The following is an 18,423-nucleotide window of genomic DNA, read 5'->3' as shown; positions in this document are numbered from 1 at the left end:
AACGAAAGTTCTAGCTGGGCATTTAAGAGACAAAAACCAGACACTCTAAAAGACTTTGCTATTTTGCCTTTCTATTAAAAAGCTTTATTCCATCAGATGACTGCTTCGACTGGCTTGTCATTGACTCTAGCAGAATGGAGTACAGTGCTCCCTCGATTTTTGTGGGGGATGCATTCTGAGACTGCCCGCGAAAGTCGAATTTCCGCGAAGTAGAGATGGGGAAGTAAATACACCATTTTGGGCTATGAACAGTATCACAAACCATCCCTTAACACTTTAAACCCCTAAATTACCATTTCCCATTCCATTAATAACCATTTACACACCGTTATTACTGGTACTCACCATTGAATAAGACACTTAGTGTTCCTGATATTTATAAACATAATTATTTATTAACAATAATTATTTTTTTTGTTACTTATTTGCAAACATTATTAGTTTGGCGATGACGTATGACATCATCGGGTGAGAAAAACCATGGTATAGAAAAAAACCCACAGAATATTTTTTAATTAATATTTTTTGAAAAACCGTGGTATAGGCTATTCGCGAAGTTTGAACCGGCGAAAATCGAGGGAACACTGTATTACTTTTTTTTTTTTTACGACCAAGAACTATACTAGATTGTAACCCAAAAGGTCAAAGAATAACTCACAGGCAGCTAAATTTAGTTCGTCTTTAAATCTAATCCAAATTAAATGTAATCAATTAAACAAACTGAATGGGATTACTTCCATAAATTTCATAACTTTTTTCTTCCAGCTCATTGAAAATTAGTATTTGGAAGCAATTTTAAAGGGACCCTCTATCAGGTATGTCTAAGAGAACCCACAGAGACAAAATTCTGCAACGAGAAACAGGCAAGATTATAAAATTAAGATTTACATTTAAGGAGAAAAACACTGAATCAAGGCTTAGTCTTAGAAACAACTGCTAGATTTTTTTTCCTGCTGCAGATTTTTCAGGCATATTCATGCTATTGGGAATTTGGGCAAACATAATTTCAGAAACTGTACATTTGAAACTTCAGGATTTGGGAGCTGGTAGAAATATCTTCCTGCCCAACGTGGAAAATATATTGCCTTATACCCATGATGGTGAACCTATGGCATGTGTGCCAGAGATGGCACGCAGAGCTGTCTCTGTGGGTACACATGTCGTCACCAACTACTCTTCTGGTTTCCAGAGTGCACATGTCAGCTGGTCTTTGCAGGGGCTGGAGTCTTGGGAAATGGCCCAAATAATAGCCTGAAACGGGCCAAAAAACAGGTATTTGTACGCCAGCCAGCTGGTCTTCAGGTTTCCAGTGCTCTGGAACACCCATATGCATGCACGTTCTGCTTTGGGCACTTGGTGCTGAAAAGGTTCACCATCACTGCCTTATACTAAATCAAAATGCAAAACCTTCTGGTTTATAGTTATTTGCGCACCTAAAACAGAAAATTCTGCACACATCCACCCTTATGTCTGTTCTGCTGGGCTCTCTGGTATGAGCCTCCCGAAAATTCAAGGGTACAAATTTCAGACACACACACGTTTGAAAATTCAAAACAAAGTTCTTTATCACAAAATTCAAAAGAAACAAAGCACCCTTTTTGTATTGCAAAGAGCACTCGTCCCAAAACAATCTTGTAGGCTGTACAATTCCCTTAATCAGTCCTTAAGTACTTAGCTAGCATCTGTGAAGAAATGTCACAGGCCTCCTTCTTCCAACAAAGTGAGACACACACACTTTGCTCTGCTTTGGTTTCAAAGGTGTGAAAAATCAACAAACAAAGTCTGGAAACAGCAAAACACGGTTCTGAAGAACTGCGATCAGATAATCTTCCACAACGGCCAATAGCTCTAATTACTAGAGCCCCACCCAAACACAGGTGGCCTCTCTTATCTCCTGTAATATGTCCTCAATTGGTCTCTTCTACGCATAACTCTGCCCTTGCGTGGGTACAAGACTTCCGCATCCGAATCAACCGAAGATAATGGAGATTGGCTTCCTGGGCTGTGTGCCAAGCCCCCCTCTTCCAAGTCACCCCCACCTTCTTCTTCGTCCGAGGAAACTGCACTACCTGCCTCTGTCGGCAATAAAACAGGCCTATGACGCCCTGTATCTACCTCCACATTCCTTGGGGCAGGAGCTGGGGCAGAGCCAACCACAACAATGTCCAACAATAAAACTATAGTAATAATGGAGAGTAAGCAGCAAATACTTTGGAATATTCTATATATCAACAAATTATCAATATATATATCATATATCAACAAATTGTTGTGGTGGTGCAGTGGTTAGAGTGCAGTACTGCAAGCTACTTCTGCTGATCACCAGCTGCTAGCAGTTTGGCAGATCGAATCTCAGTAGGCTTAAGGTTGACTCAGCCTTCCCTCCTTCCAAGGTTGGTAAAATGAAGACCCAGATTGTTGGAGGCAATGTGCTGACTCCCTGTAAACCGCTTAGAGATGACTGTAAAGCATTGTGAAGCAGTATATAAATATAAATGCTAAATTTATTGCCATTGAAAAGGCTATTTTATTCTGTCTCCCAAATAAAGGCAAAGCTATTAGATTTTTAAAAGATTTTTAAAAGATCCAGCAAGCATGTCTGGGGATGGTAGATGCAAGACAACCCTGATATCATGCTATCATTCTGAAAACAAACAAACAAACAAACAAACAAACAAACTGGAATCACATAAGACAAAGAAACAATTTAGCTGCTTACCTTTTGATAACAAATCGAATTCTGCTGCTTGCTTGAAGAATCTTCTTTAGCTTTGCAATGCCAAAACAGTTGGGCCGCCTGAGTAGGATGCCGTCGGGCAAGCCCACCACAAAAAGGTCTTCTGGGTACATCAAGAATTTGGAATACGGGACTTTGACGGGCTCAGAAATTCCTATGGCTTTCGCTGCGGAGACAAGCATGTGGCTTCAGAAAAGAACATTGCTATGGTCTCCATTAAAGAAAAGTCATGCTGGAACCAGGCAAGGAATCTGCTTTGGACTGAACTGCTAAAAGCAGAGATCCATTGCTTAGAACAGTGTTTCCCAACCTTGGCAACTTGAAGATATCCGGACTTCAACTCCCAGAATTCCCCAGCCAGCATTTGCTGGGAGTTGAAGTGCAACTATCTTCAAGTTGCCAAGGTTGGGAAACACTGGCTTAGAAGCCCTCCTAGATTCACGTTCATTAACAGAGGATCAAACCAGGTCACTGATCTCTCCACACTAAGGAATCACTTGCTCAGTTGACCAAGAACTACATCCTCCTCTCTTATCTTCCACTCAAAATCTGACTTCCTAACATAGACTAGAATTCTTTATTGGCCAAGTGTGATTGGACACACAAGGAATTTGTCTTGGTGCACATACTCTCAGTGTACATAAAAGAAAATATACGTTTGTCCAGAATCTAAAGAAACCATTTAGCAACATCAGAAAATTAGAAATTTAGCAAATTAGAAATAATTTAGCAACATCAGCACCATCTGCAAATGAAAGGAGTCCAGTGAATTTCATAACTCATTCTAGGAACCAACTGGTTGCCAATTCCAGTTATTCCAGCTTCCTTGAGACTTTTGCTTAAAACCTGCTTGTAACGATCTATCCGGAGCGCCATTAAAATCAGAGCACACAGGAAGGGGATTCAGATTTTGTGCCTAACCCCCATGCTTTCTTTATCTTGGTGAAATATTTATGGGGAAGAACATATACTGCTCAAAAAAATTAAAGGGAACACTTAAACAACAGAATATAACTCCAAGTAAATCAAACTTCTGTGAAATCAAACTGTCCACTTTGGAAGCTACAGCGATTGACAATAAATTTCACATGTTGTCAGCACATTCAACTTTGAACAGAACTAAGTAATCTGTTGTGGTTAGCTCTGGCCCAGCTCCTGCCCCAAGGAATGTGCAGGTGGATGTGGGCCTAGAAGACTTCTAAGGTCCCTTCCAACCATATGATTCTAAGAGAAGAATTCCATAGTCTCCTTAATGGGTCCGTGGATTGGGAGGGCATCGTTAACTCTATTGAGTCCAATCCCTTCACGCTGTGCAGGATGGGCTTATTTATTTATTTTATTATTTATTTATTTATTAGATTTCTATGTCGCTCTTCTTCTTAACTCAGAGCGATTCATAACAAAGTTATTATTAATATTATTATTTATTAGATTTGTATGCCGCCCCTCTCCGTAGACTCGGGGCGGCTAAGTTAATACAAAACATGTAAGAAATCTAAATTAAAATTCACTCTAAAAACCCCAATACTTAAAATTAATCAATCACAATCATCCCATCATGCACCATATATTCAGTCATTGGCCGGGGCTAGATCTTAAAACTCAATGGCCCCAAGCTTGTATAGGCAGAGGTGGGTTTTTAAAACATTGCGGAATCAGTCAACATAAGAACATAAGAATATAAGAAGAGCCATGCTGAATCAGGCCAAAGGCCATCGAGTCCAGCATTCCGTGTCCACCAATTGTACATGGGGATCTTGGGTAGAAAGAGAAGGCAAGACCCTCCCTTTCCCTTGACCTGGTACTCAAGGGAATCCTGCCTGCCTCAACCAACATAGAGGCGGCACATGGACATCCGTTTCAATAACCATCGATACACTTGGCATCCATGAATCTGTCTAATCCTGCCTTGAAGCTATCAAGGCTGACAGCTGTCACGACCTCCTCTGAAAGTGAATTCCATAAACCGACGACCCTCTGGGTGAAGAAATATTTCCCTTTATTTGTCCTCGCTTTCTTACCTATGAGCTTTAGGGAGTGCCCCCTCGTCCTAGTATTGTGTGATAGAGAAAAGAATTTTTCTCTATCCACCTTTTCTATCCCATGCATGATTTTATACACTGCGATCAAGTCACCCCTTAAACGCCTTTTGCTATCCAGTAAGAAAAACCTTTCTAGCAATAAACTATAGCAATAAGAATGTCAAAATGACAGTTAATTGAACTCAGCTTTGGGTGTGGTGGGGAGGTGGAATTCCTATCTTGAAAAAATAAAACAAAAGACGAATATCTCACCATATCTTGCATTAAATAAAATTTCTACTTGTTTTCTCAAGTGACTTAAAACGTCACTGACACCATCTGGAAGACAAAAATAACAAATGCAGTGACTGCAAGAAAAGAAACACTTCCACAGAGGATGAATCTATATATATATATACACTACCTTATCATATATAGGGCAGCTCATAAATAATACATGTTTAGTAACACAGAAGATCAAAGCAGCAGAAAATCCCAACAGACAAACTAAAAAAAAAAAAAGCTTTAAAAGGTCTGGAAAAGAGAGAAGGAGACTGGGGGGCTGCTTAAAAATGTGCCTTTTCTGCATTCCTACATGAAATTGACAAATAGACAGGCATCAGATGGGCCAATATATTGATTGGAATTCATTATTTGCTGATTTTGCACTTTTCAAAAGGCTGAGACAAAGTGTTCAGTCGTTCAATTCCATATTAGCATACCATTAAACGCTCCATTTCCCAGAAAGAAAAAGTATTTCAGACACACACACACCCTCCCAAAAGCCCCCTTCCCCCACTTCATGGATTATTAGTGTATTGTAATGAAGGGGTTTTTGTGTTCAAGTGACTCTATGAGCTGCAGTGTTGAGAGTACTGTAGTGTAAATTCCCCAAGGAGTCCTCCATTACTGACAACTCATAGACAGGAAATCGGATGAAATAGGACCCACTGGAGAATATAATGGCAACCCACTCCATTATTCTGATAGAAAAACCCAAAATGATCATTAAGAATCAGGATATGATCAACGTGATCCTAGAAGCTACCCATCAGGGTAGAAGGTGGAATAGCAGGATGTCCAGGGGGAAAGCATTTTGAAATTAGAAACATAGAAACATAGAAGACTACCAGCAGAAAAAGACCTCATTGTTCATCTAGTCTGCCCTTATACTATTTTTTGTATTTTATCTTAGGATGGATCTATGTTTATCCCAGGCATGTTTAAATTCAGTTACTGTGGATTTACCAACCACGTCCCTGATATTTACCAACAAAATTCCCTGATATTTCCTTGATATTTCCCTGTAACTTGCGATCTAGTTAAGGCACGGTCATAGATGACATCATACCAAATGGCTAAGCCATGGAGAAATATCGTAGCTGAGGAAGCAAGTTGTTGCCACAGTTATGCTCATTTTTACTTCACTCTGCTAGGCAGTGCGATCATTGGGGTTTTTTACATGATTTTTCCCTGACTTTTAAACATTTTAATAGTTTGTTTTCCCCCCGATTTATTGGTTTTTTCCCCACAAATTCCCTGATAATTCCCTGATATTTCCCAAACCTCCGATTTCCCTGATAATTCCCTGATTTCCCTGTTTTCCAGGTTTGCTGGACACCCTGAATAATAGAGGGCAATGTCCACTATTATGGTGCTCTTACGAGGTGGCTAGCTGATGTGATCACTGGCACATTAAGTTAATTCTGGAAATATAAATATATACACCATTGGTGTGTGGAATGTCAGGAAGCCATAAACCAAAATAAACTTGAAGGAGAAATGTCAAGGCTGAATATAGACATTCCAGAAATCAGCAAACTGAAATGGACTGGAATGTATTACATCTTATCATAGGAACATTGGATTTTTTTCCGCGGGCAAGAAAACGATTGAAGACATGGAGTAGCTATCATTATTAATAAAAGAATGTCAACATTAGGGTTGGATATAACCCTCCAAATGCCAGAACGATATCAATTTGTGTCCAAGGCAAGCCAAGGAACGTTATCCACGTCCATGATCCGAAAGAAATAGAAAGAGGGAATTGGTATGTTGACTCAGAAGTTTAAAAAAGAGATGTCATACTAAATAAAGGAGCCTAGAATGTTAAAGATGGAAATGTATTTATTTATTGATTGATTTTATTGTATTTATTTGATTTGATTTATTTATTTGATTTACAGTGACAGTGGCACCTCTACTTAAAAACTTAATTTGTTCCGTGACCAGGTTCTTAAGTGGAAAAGTTTGCAAGTACAGTAGAAGCAATTTTTCCCATAGGAATCAATGTAAAAGCAAATAATGCGTGCAAACCCATTAGGAAAGAAATAAAAGCTCGGAATTTGGGTGAGAGGAGGAGGAAGAAGAAGAGGAGGACAGTCGCTGCCCAGAGCGAAGGGAGCGTTTCTTTTCTCTGGGCGCTGGCAGAGGTTTATTCCCTGTCCAAGTGCTCAGAGAAAGGGAAATGCTTTGTTCGCTCTGGACCGCCAAAGCCTCCTTAAGCGCCACCGAAAGGCTCCTCTGGCAGCCCAGAAAAGCCCAAGATGTAGAAGGAGAGGTATTTTGGCTACCTGCTGTTAAAGATTAGGTAGCATGGATTTGGAGGTTAAGTCCGAAGATTTATTTATTTATTATGTGCTGTCCATCTCATTGATAAAGTAACCCTCCATTCTTCCGCTGAATGAAGAAATCAGCAAGGGTTTCTTTTAAAAAAAAAAAAAAGACAAATCCATTCCTCCTTTCATACCAAATGCTGGAGAAACAAAAGAGAGCCACTGAAGGTCAAGTGATTATTTTGGTATTTTTTTAAAAAAACAGACAAAACTCACCTTTTCCGTCCATTTGCTTTTCGTCATGCTGTAAATCAATGCTGGGCCCTTTATCTGAAAATGAGAGAAGGCTGACACTGAGCAGAATACAAATCCATAATTGGGAAGTAAGGAATCAATGTAAAATGTGTGCAATTGGGGAAACCACAGCGAGGGTGGAGGCCCTGTTTCCTCCCAGGAGATTCCTAGAGAGGCCCCATGGAGGCTTCTTCCCTCCTTTTCCGGCTCTGTTTCTTCTCAGGAAATTCCTAGAGAGGCCCCACAGAGGCTTCTCCCCGCCTTTTCCGGCCCTGTTTCCTCCCAGGAGATTCCTAGAGATGCCCCACTGAGGCTTCTCCCTGCCTTTTCCGGTTACAGTTTCAGAGACTCGGGTTTGTAAGTGGAAAATGGTTCTTGAAAAGAGGCAAAAAAAATACTGAACATCCGGTTCTTATCTAGAAAAGTTTGTAATTAGAGGCGTTTGTAGGTAGAGGTACCAATGTACTCTGTTACATTAAAAAGACTCATATATTATAGAGTGAAACTTTAGATGGTTATCAGTAGGGCTATTTGCTTTCTCCTGCTCTACAGGGGCTGGGGGTTCACACAGGTTCGCAAGAACCTGTAACTAAGATTCTGTAGAATTCCAAATCCCATTCCTGGCTGGCCCCGCCCCTTCTGCCCCCTCTGCCCCTCCCCTCCCAAGAGTCTCTCACAACCTATTTTGGATGAAGGTAAGTGCAGGGCGCGCATGGAGGCTTGCTGAGAACGAAAAACGGGTCTAACGGAAATTCAGGAAGGCCAAAAATGAGAGCCTCTGGAGCTTGGGGAGGCCATTTTCGCCCAACGGGAAACTCGAGGAAAGCCTCTGGAACCCGGGGAGGAAAAAAACATCCACTCTGCCATGATGCAGTAGGCTGACTAGGCCACGCCCACCATGCCCATGCCCACTCAGCAACCGGGCAGAGAACCCCTTGCTAACATTTTTGAAGCCCACCCCTGCTGCTAAGTTCACTTAACATGCTGTACAATCTCAGGGATTGCCACACTTGGAACACTGCATTCAGTTTTGGTTGCCACAATGCAAAAAGGATATTAGAAAAAGTGCAGAGAAGAGCAACAAAGATGATTAGGGGACAGGAGGCTAAAACATATGAAGAATGGTTGCAGGAACTGGGCATGGCTAGTTTAAGTAAAAGAAGGATTAGGGAAGACATGATAGCAGTCTTCCAATATCTCGGGGGTTGCCACCAAAAAGGGGGAATCAACCTATTCTCCAAAGCACCTGAGGTCAGAATGAGAAGCAATGGGTGGAAACTAATCAAAGAGAGAAGCAACTTAGAACTAAGGAGAAATTTCTTGACAGTTAGAACAATTGATCAGTGGAACCTCTTGCCTCCACAAGTTGTGAATGCTCCAACACTGGAAGTTTTTAAGAAGCTGTTGGATAACCATTTGTCTGAAGTAGTGTAGGGTTTCCTGTCTAAGCAGGGGGGTAGGACTAGAAGACCTCCAAGGTCCCTTCCAACTCTGTAATTGTTGTTCTTGTTGTTTTAAATATGATTTTAACATTGCTGGAATTTGCTGTGCTCCTCTGACAGAGGGAACCAACTGCATTACTACCACTATTATTTCTATATTTAGAACTGCGCAATTGTTATGTGCCCAGCATTTGACAGAGCTACGAAAAACTATGCTCATGTATGCGCATGAGTCTACGGAAAGGGGCGGCATACAAATCTAATAAACAAACAAACAAACAAACAAACAAACAAATGCACAGTATAGTGCAAAACCTGTCTAGAACTATATTTTATCCAGATGTTGCAATATAAGAAACATGATAAAAAATTGAGCATCTATCTCTGACACTTGGTTATTTGCCAGATTATATTTTGAGTTAACTCAGACAACCTGTTATATAAGTGCTTGTCTTAAAGTATACTTAATTATGCTTCAAAATCTGATAGACTAATATTGGCAAGCAAGTTGTTAGGTTGCCCTTTTTATACATAGCAACCATAACAGCTACTCCTGCCAATATTTTGGCATGTGTAGGATGAGTATCGGTGAACAGGGAATATAATACAGCCATTCGCTATCCTTTAACAATATGATATAGAATTCCAGAAGTAATAAAATCACCGCCCACAACTTTACTCGCCTTGCCACTGGCCCAAATTGGTGGGCAATTTGTTTACTGGACTTTAGAACCAATTCAAGTGGATTGTGTTGTTAGTATGGTGCCCTTTGTGAGTACAATGCCCTAAAGCAGGGGTGTCAAACTCAAGGCCCGCATGCCGAATGCAGGCCGCAGGGTGCTTAAATCTGGCCGCAGTGCCCGTGGCAGTCAAAAGCCCCACCATGGCCTGTTTTTGGCCTGGGTGTGTGTCCCTCACATGTCCAGTTTTGGCTGGCAAACTGCTGCAGGAAGCCACCCAGGCTGAAAATGAGCTGTGCAAGGGAATCGCGTGTAACTCTTCCCCCCTCCATGTAAATATATTTTTCCACAACTTTCTACTGCTGCTGTGTTTCATTGAAGACTTCAACTCCATTTCTACTGGTCTGTGGCTGGCTGGCTGGTGGGGTTGGTGGGCTGGCTGCACTGGTTTGCTGCTTGGGCACTGTTGTGGTTAGCTCTGGCCCAGCTCCTGCCCCAAGGAATGTGGAGGTGGATGCAGGGGAAACTTCAACATGTCATAGGCCTGTTTTATTGCCGACAGAGTAAAGTAGTTCAGTGTCCTCAGACGAAGAAGAAGGTGGGAGTGATTTGGACGAGGGGGACTTGGCACACAGCCCAGGAAGTCAATCTCCATTATCTTCGGTTGATTCAGAGGCGGAAGTTTTGGACCCACGCAGGCGCAGAGTTATGTATAGAAGAGACCAATTGAAGGCATATTACAGGAGATAAGAGAGGCTACCTGTGTTTGGGTGGGGCTCCAGTAATTAGTGCTGCTGATATAAATAGCAGCGTGTGGGTTTGGCCGTTGTGGAAGAATATCTGATCATTGTGCTTCAGGACTGCCTTGCTGTCTTGGGACTTTGTTTGTTGATTTCTCACGACTTTGACACCAAAGCAGAGCAAAGTGTGTGGATGTTTCACTTCGTGGAAGAAGAAGGGCTGTGACGTTTCTTCACAACTGCAAGCTAAGTAATTAAGGACTGAGTAAGGGACTTGTACAGACTTCCAGATTGTTTTGGATGAGTGCTCTTTGCAATACAAAAAGAGTGCTTAGTTTATTTTGAATTTTGTGATAAAGAACTTTGTTTTGAATTTTCAAACCTGTGTGTGTCTGAAATTTGTACCCTTGAATTTTCGGGAGGCTCCTATCAGAGAGCCCGGCAGAACAGGCACAAACAGACTAGTTTCCGCAAATGCAAGCTTTGAAAATGCTACTACTATGAGCTATTGCCAGGAGATACTAGAAAATTCTCTTTTCTTAATTTGGAGGTTTCTGTCTATGTCAGAGATTTTCAAACTTGGCAACTTTAAGACTTGTGGACTTCAACTCCCAAAATTCTCCAGCGAGCTATGCTATGCTACGCTATGCTATGCTGGCAGAAGAATTCTGGGATTTGAAGTCTACAAGTCTTAAAGTTGCCAAGTTTGGGGACCCTGGTCTATATGCCCCCCCCCCACAAATTTCTGGATAGAATGCAAAACTGGATCTGTTTTGAATTGGCTAATTATTTCCTCACTTCTCATTTGGAATCAAATCAAGGTTCAGATGGCTAAGCCTTATTCTCAGTGTTTGCTTTCTTATCTGGCCTCTCGGTTGGTTGAAGAGTGTTCGGAAACTTCAGATCGTGCAGAATGCAGCTGCGAGAGCAATCATGGGCTTTCCCAAATATGCCCATGTTACTCCAACACTCCGCAGTCTGCATTGGTTGCCGATCAGTTTCCGGTCACAATTCAAAGTGTTGGTCATCACCTATAAAGCCCTTCATGGCACCAGACCAGGGTATCTACGAGACCGCCTTCTGCCGTACGAATCCCAGCAACCAGTTAGGTCCCACAGAGTTGGTCTCCTCCGGGTCCCGTCAACTAAACAATGTCGTTTGGCGGGACCCAGGGGAAGAGCCTTCTCTGTGGCAGCTCCGACCCTCTGGAATCAACTCCCTCCAGAGATTAGACCTGCCCCCACCCTCCTTGCCTTTCGTAAACTCCTTAAAACCCACCTATGTCGTCAAGCGTGGGGGAACTGAAACATCTCCCCCTGCCTATGTAGTTTTTTGTGCATGATATGACTGTATGTATGTTTTTTATATATTGGGGTTTCTTGTTTTTAGACTTTTTAAATGTATTATTGTTATTTTAGATTCTATTAGATTTGTCATTATATATTGTTTTTATCTATGGAGAGGGGCGGCATACAAATCTAATTAATAATAATAATAATAATAATAATAATAATAATAATAATAAAAACAACAACAACAACAACAAAACCCCTATTTCCAGGCCTACCCTCAGCTATTGTAGAAAATATCTGCAGGGCTATCTCGAGAAAGAGTAATTCCCTTGTTAACTCTTCTCACTAGGCTATCATCTGGCTCCTGTTTAACAGCGTGATTTAATTCTAGGAAGAAATTGTCAAATGCTTTAATTATTAGACTGTCATGAAAACTAATCACTTCAGAATAGCGAAGATCTATCCAAATGCCAACGCAAATTGTTGGAAGTGTAAGAAAGAAATACCGTGTTTCCCCGAAAGTAAGACAGTGTCTTACTTTCTTTTTATCCCCAAAAGCCCCACTATGTCTTACTTTCGGGGTATGTTTTATATTGGAAAAAAATTGTCAATTTTTTTGTTTTAACCATAAAATTAACATTTAGACGCGGTGACGTATGGAGGGGGGGCGGCGCGGAAGTGGGCAGGAGGCGGCGCTCATTTGGATCAGACGGAGGCGGCAGACGCGGTGACGTATGGAGGGGGCGGCGCGGAAGTGGGCAGGAGGCGGCGCTCATTTGGATCAGACGGAGGCGGCAGATGCAGTGACGTATGGAGGGGGGCGGCGCGGAAGTGGGCAGGAGGCGGTGCTCATTAAGATCAGAGGGCGGTGGCAGACGCGGCGACGTATGGAGAGGGGGACCGTGCGGAAGTGGGCAGGAGGCGGCGTGCAGCTAGATGAGAGGGAGGCGGCAATACCCCCGTGTTTCCCTGAAAGTAAGACATATGTCTTACTTTCGGGGTACGGCTTATATTAGCCGACCCCCCTGAAACCCCCGATACGTCTTACAATCGGGGGTCTCTTACTATCAGGGAAACAGGGTAGGCACGTTGTACCATATGTGGTGGTCTTGTCCCAAAGCTAAAATATTTTGGAGAACTTTGCATAAATGGCTCTTAGAAATTACTCAAATAGAAATAGAATTTTCTCCTAAAGCCTTTTTGTTAGGAATTTGGGACAAGAGATATCCCAAGCAAGCACTTCATCTAATGACACACATAATCACTGCCACAAGAATTACATATGCTCAAAATTGGAAAAGTCAAGAAATCCCGTCAGAAAATCAAATAAAATGAAAAAATCTATATGTGCGCGGAGATGGACGAGATAACAAGAGACATCAAAGGCACGAATGCAGATGGAAAAAACAAACTTTGGGATAAATGGTACAACTAGATTGAGAAGAGAATAATTTAAAGAGATGACGAGAGATCAAAACATATTTAGATAATAACAGATGAAATATACAAATACATAAGTTTAATAAGTGAAATTCATCTTATCTCTTTATTGATGAAAGAAAATAATTAAATCAGAAATTGTGGCATATTGATTCAGAAATGGGTTATGATCTGCATATGTATATGTTTTTTCTTTTTATTATATTGGAAAATTTAAATAAAGTTAAAAGAAAAAAGAAAACTAATTACTTCAGGCCAGAAAAACTCACTTAACAGCTATCTTGCTTAGCAACAGAAATTTTGAGCTCAATTATGGTCATTCGTCAAGGACTGTCTGTCAATGTTGGTAATAAAAACAGCCCTTTTAGGGTTCCTTATTTTGTCCTTTGATGGCTGAATGAGTAAAGGCAAAGATATACAGTGGTACCTCATCTTACAAACGCCTCTTCTAACGAACTTTTCAAGACACAAACCCGGTGTTTAAGATTTTTTTGCCTCTTCTTCCGAACTATTTTCACCTTACGAACCCAAGCAGCTGCTGCTGGTATGAAGGGGTTTCTTTTTTTCGCCTTTTTTGAAGAAAGAAAAGGGAGGGGCTGCTTGGAGTAGGAAAGATTTTGCAGAGAACAACGTGCTTGCAAAGGCACTGAAAGGGTGTCTTTTTAAGAAAGAAAAGGGAGGGGCAGCTTGGGGGAGGAAAGATTTTGCAGAGAACAACGTGCTTGCAAAGGCACTGAAAGGGTGTCTTTAGAAGAAAGAAAAGGGAGGGGCAGCTTGGGGGAGGAAAGATTTTGCAGAGAACAACAAGCTTGCAAAGGCACTGAAAGGGTGTCTTTAGAAGAAAGAAAAGGGAGGGGCAGCTTGGGGGAGGAAAGATTTTGCAGAGAACAACAAGCTTGCAAAGGCACTGAAAGGGTGTCTTTTTAAGAAAGAAAAGGGAGGGGCAGCTTGGGGGAAAGATGTTGCAGAGAACAACGTGCTTGCAAAGGCACTGAAATGGTGGCTTTTGAATAAAGAAAAGGGAGGGATGCCTCCCTTGCCTTTCTTCCTTCCCACTCACCCTTTAGCCTAGCCTTGCTTCTTCCACCCGCCCCCTTTAGCTGCTCCTCCCTGCCCTCTGTTCGCCTCCCTTCTAAAGTTTGGGACCTCCTCCTGGAACCAATTAAGTTCGTATGATGAGGTACCACTGTATTCGAATCAGGAGAATGCTGACAGAAGTTGGCAAAAAGCGGTTATTAGAGCCAACGATGGAAGAGGCTAGACACACAGGAACTTGCTAACAAACAGCTCTTTATTGTATAACAATTCAGTAACCCAGCAAAGGTCCTGTCTGACAGCTAGCCCTTTGATAGGGAGCTGTCAGACTGTTCCGACCAATCACGCTTGAGTATTTTCTCACTGTAATGGTGGACCGGAATACTTAACAAGGGACTTTCCATCTGACTCCATCCTTGCATTGAAGTCACCATAAGAATAAACCTTCCTTTATTGCGAGGCAGGTGACCTTTTGCTCTTCCTATAATAGGCTTATATAGCTTCTCTACGAAAGAACTGAAAGACGCAATGCTAATTAAATAATAGAAAAAGCAATGGGGGCCCTAAGCCAAACCTCATAACTGCCTGGCAGCCTTACAAGGATCAACAAAAACAACACCAAAAGGATATGTGAGAATTCAAAAGCTAGCACAGCCTTTCATGTTGTTTTGATTCATTCCCGCAGCTTTTGCGTTTTGGATCAAATGAGTATCTTTTCTTTCATCTGAGTCCCTGAAAAATGCTACAACCCAATTGCAAGTTGAAACTTTGGATGATAAAGAGCAGTAAGCCCGAGTGTTACGCTTAGTGCTTGTCGTCGCCGAGCGCAATTCCTATCACGCGAACTCTTCAGAGACGGTCGCTTATGCGGGGTGACAAGTGGCAACTTGTGGCAAAGAGTGGCAAGCAATTGGCGGTGGCCCCAGAGGGCCTGATCTGTTAATGAGGTGGAGGAGACGTGGCAATCAAGCGCCTGCTTTTAAACAGGTGGGTGATTCAGGTCTGACCCAAGGGACCAAATCACTTGAGGCAACAGCTCTCGTTTAAAACCTGTAGCATCATTGGTATTCAGATTATGGCGGAGAGAGGAAGAATTCCAGGAGGTTCACAATTCCAGGCGCTTCAAGAAAGAGAGGTATTCCCTCCTGAACAAGATGCTTTAAATCAGTGGTTCTCAACCTGGGGGTCGGGACCCCTTTGGGGGTCGAATGACCGTTTCACAGGGGTGGCCTAAGACCATGGGAAAAAACAACTTTCCCATGGTGTTAGGAACTAAAGCTTCTATTCTGGCGCCTTGGAACATATTTTTACAATCTGACCAATCAGGCGTTTACAGTGGGGGTGTCCCTCTCACCTTCCTGCCAATCAGCTTAGAAACATAGAAACATAGAAGACTGATGGCAGAAAAAGACCTCATGATCCATCTAGTCTGCCCTTATACTATTTTCTGTATTTTATCTTAGGATGGATCAATGTTTATCCCAGGCATGTTTAAATTCAGTTACTGTACATTTATCAACCACGTCTGCTGGAAGTTTGTTCCAAGGATCTACTACTCTTTCAGTAAAATAATATTTTCTCATGTTGCTTCTGATCTTTACCCCAACTAACTTCAGATTGTGTCCCCTTGTTCTTGTGTTCACTTTCCTATTAAAAACACTTCCGTCCTGGACCTTATTTAACCCTTTAACATATTTAAATGTTTCGATCATGTCCCCGCTTTTCCTTCTGTCCTCCAGACTATACAGATTGAGTTCATTAAGTCTTTCCTGATATGTTTTATGCTTAAGACCTTCCACCATTTTTGTAGCCCATCTTTGGACCCATTCAATTTTGTCAATATCTTTTTGTAGGTGAGGTCTCCAGAACTGAACACAGTATTCCAAATGTGGTCTCACCAGCGCTCTATATAGCGGGATCATAATCTCCTTCTTCCTGCTTGTTATAGCTTAAAGCTTTGTTGGGAGATGTGGCACTAGACTTATAGTTGGGGGTCACCACAGCATGAGGAAATGTATTAAGGGGTCGCGGCATTAGAAAGGTTGAGAACCACTGCTTTAAATGGATTTGATTTGATTACATTCATATGTTGCCATCTCCAGCGAAAAACAATAAAATACGCTGCAAAAGTTAAAACCAAAAACATTCATCTCACAATCATACAACAGCCCGACTGCTCAACTGTCTTTCCAGGCCTGCTGGCAAAGCTGTGTCTTTGGGGCCTTTCGGAAGGCCGGGAGAGAGGGGCAGTACGAATCTCCAGGGGAAGCTGGTTCCAGAGTGCCGGAGCCACCACAGAGAAGGCCTTCCACAGTGGTCCCACTAGCCGACACTGTTTGGCCGAGGGGACCCAGAGGAGGCTGGCTCTGTGGGATGTGATCAGTCGCTGGGATGTGTGAGGCAGAAGGTGGTCCGATAAATAATCTGATCCTAAGCCATGTAGGGCTTTGTAGATAATAACCACCAACACCTTGAATTACGCTCGGAGATCAACCGGAAGCCAGTGCAGTTCGGGGAGTGTTGGAGTTGCATGAGTGTATCTAGGTACACCCATGATGGAACTGCTTATTTATTTTAGATTTTTTTTAAAAACCCGCCTTTTATTTATTTATTATTTTTATAAATCATGTAAGGCAGCAAACATATATAATACTCCTTCATCCTTCTATTCTCTCCACAACAACCCTGTGAGGTGAGTTGGGCTGAGAGACGGTTAACTAAGCCTTTACAATTTTATGCATGGTATGTCTGTATGTATGTTTGGCTTTTATAATAATGGGTTTTTAACTGTTTTTTAGTATTGGATTATTATTATATGCTGTTTTATTATTGCTGTTAGCCGCCCCGAGTCTCCGGAGAGGGGCGGCATACAAATCAAATCAAATCAAATCAAATCAAATCAAATCAAATCAAATCAAATCAAATCAATAAACAAACAAACAAATAAATAAGTATCTCAGCTGAAAACTATCCCTGGCATGCAAAGTTTTGCTTTTACAGTCTCAGATTCTGCACCTCAGACAGAACATATAATCCAATAAATAAATAAATACATTTCCATTGGTGGAATTGCGTTCTACCCCGTCCTGCCTGCTGCCCACCCCTGGACCAGCGGTTGCCAAAGCAGGGCCTCTCACTTCCAAGACACCTGTCAGGACTTGAAGAGGCAATCACAATATAAAAGAGACAAATTTTCTGAAATCTTGCCAAACGTCAGGCAATTTGTTTTGAGAGAACAGGAAAATTTTCACAAAAATCCAGATTTGGTTTGCGCACCAGAGCTGGGGGAAACAAAATGGCTAACTCCAGGCCTAGATGTTTTTTGAGGGCTCAGCCCGACAACCTCCAGATATTTGTGTATAGCAACATCGAGCAGATATCAAGTTGGAGAAGTCTGAAAAGATGCTCGGGACGCTTTGGGAACTTTCTGTGCGAAATGTACTGACCTGGAACAGTGATCTGAATTATGTCCACTTCGTCTGGTTCTATTTTGATGCGTTTAATCCCTCCTAGTTCCCCTGAGGTGCCTATCAAGGAAAGCAAAAGTATAGTGAGAATTTGGAACAGAAGAGAGGGAGAGGGAGAGAGGGAGAAGAGAGAGAGAGATGCTTAGATGAATAAGACCATAAAATCTGTAACAAGAAATTATTGTTTATCATCTTTTTCTCCCTTGTTTACTATTACCTCGAAGTTCAACTACTGTAATGCTCTCTACATGGGGCCACCTTTGAAAAGTGTTCGGAAACTTCAGATCGTGCAGAATGCAGCTACGAGAGCAATCATGGGCTTCCCTAAGTATGTTTATGTTTATGTTTGTTTATGTTTATTTAGATTTGTATGCCGCCCCTCTCCGCAGACTCGGGGCGGCTCACAACAAAGTGAAAAAACAGTTTACAACAAATCTAAATTTCTACTAAAAACATTTTAAAAACCCCATTTTCTAAACACACATACATACACACATACCATTCATAAATTGTATATGCCCGGGGGAGATGTCTCAGTTCCCCCATGCCTGACGACACAGGTGGGTCTTAAGGAGCTTACGAAAGGCAAGGAGAGTAGGGGCAGTTCTAATCTCCGGGGGGAGTTGGTTCCAGAGGGCCGGGGCCGCCACAGAGAAGGCTCTTCCCCTGGGGCCCGCCAACCGACATTGTTTAGTTGACGGGACCCGGAGAAGGCCCACT

General features: G+C 42.0%; 1 protein-coding gene across 1 annotated transcript in view; it reads right to left on the bottom strand.

Moving 5' to 3' along the window:
- GTF2IRD1 (GTF2I repeat domain containing 1) overlaps positions 1–18,423 on the bottom strand; it is a 224,713-nt gene that overhangs the window by 35,714 nt on the left and 170,576 nt on the right. The window contains exons 13-16 of the mRNA XM_070735231.1: positions 17,683–17,763; positions 7,590–7,643; positions 5,032–5,097; positions 2,720–2,903 (exon numbers count right to left, since the gene is read on the bottom strand). Of these exons, the coding sequence (XP_070591332.1) occupies positions 2,720–2,903; positions 5,032–5,097; positions 7,590–7,643; positions 17,683–17,763 (385 nt within the window). The remainder of the gene's footprint in view (positions 1–2,719; positions 2,904–5,031; positions 5,098–7,589; positions 7,644–17,682; positions 17,764–18,423) is intronic.

Source organism: Erythrolamprus reginae, chromosome 1 (genome assembly GCF_031021105.1).
Source record: "Erythrolamprus reginae isolate rEryReg1 chromosome 1, rEryReg1.hap1, whole genome shotgun sequence".
Classification (NCBI taxonomy): Eukaryota; Metazoa; Chordata; class Lepidosauria; order Squamata; family Dipsadidae; genus Erythrolamprus; species Erythrolamprus reginae.
Note: the sequence above shows the minus strand (reverse complement) of the source record. Positions and strands in the feature narration are given on the sequence as shown.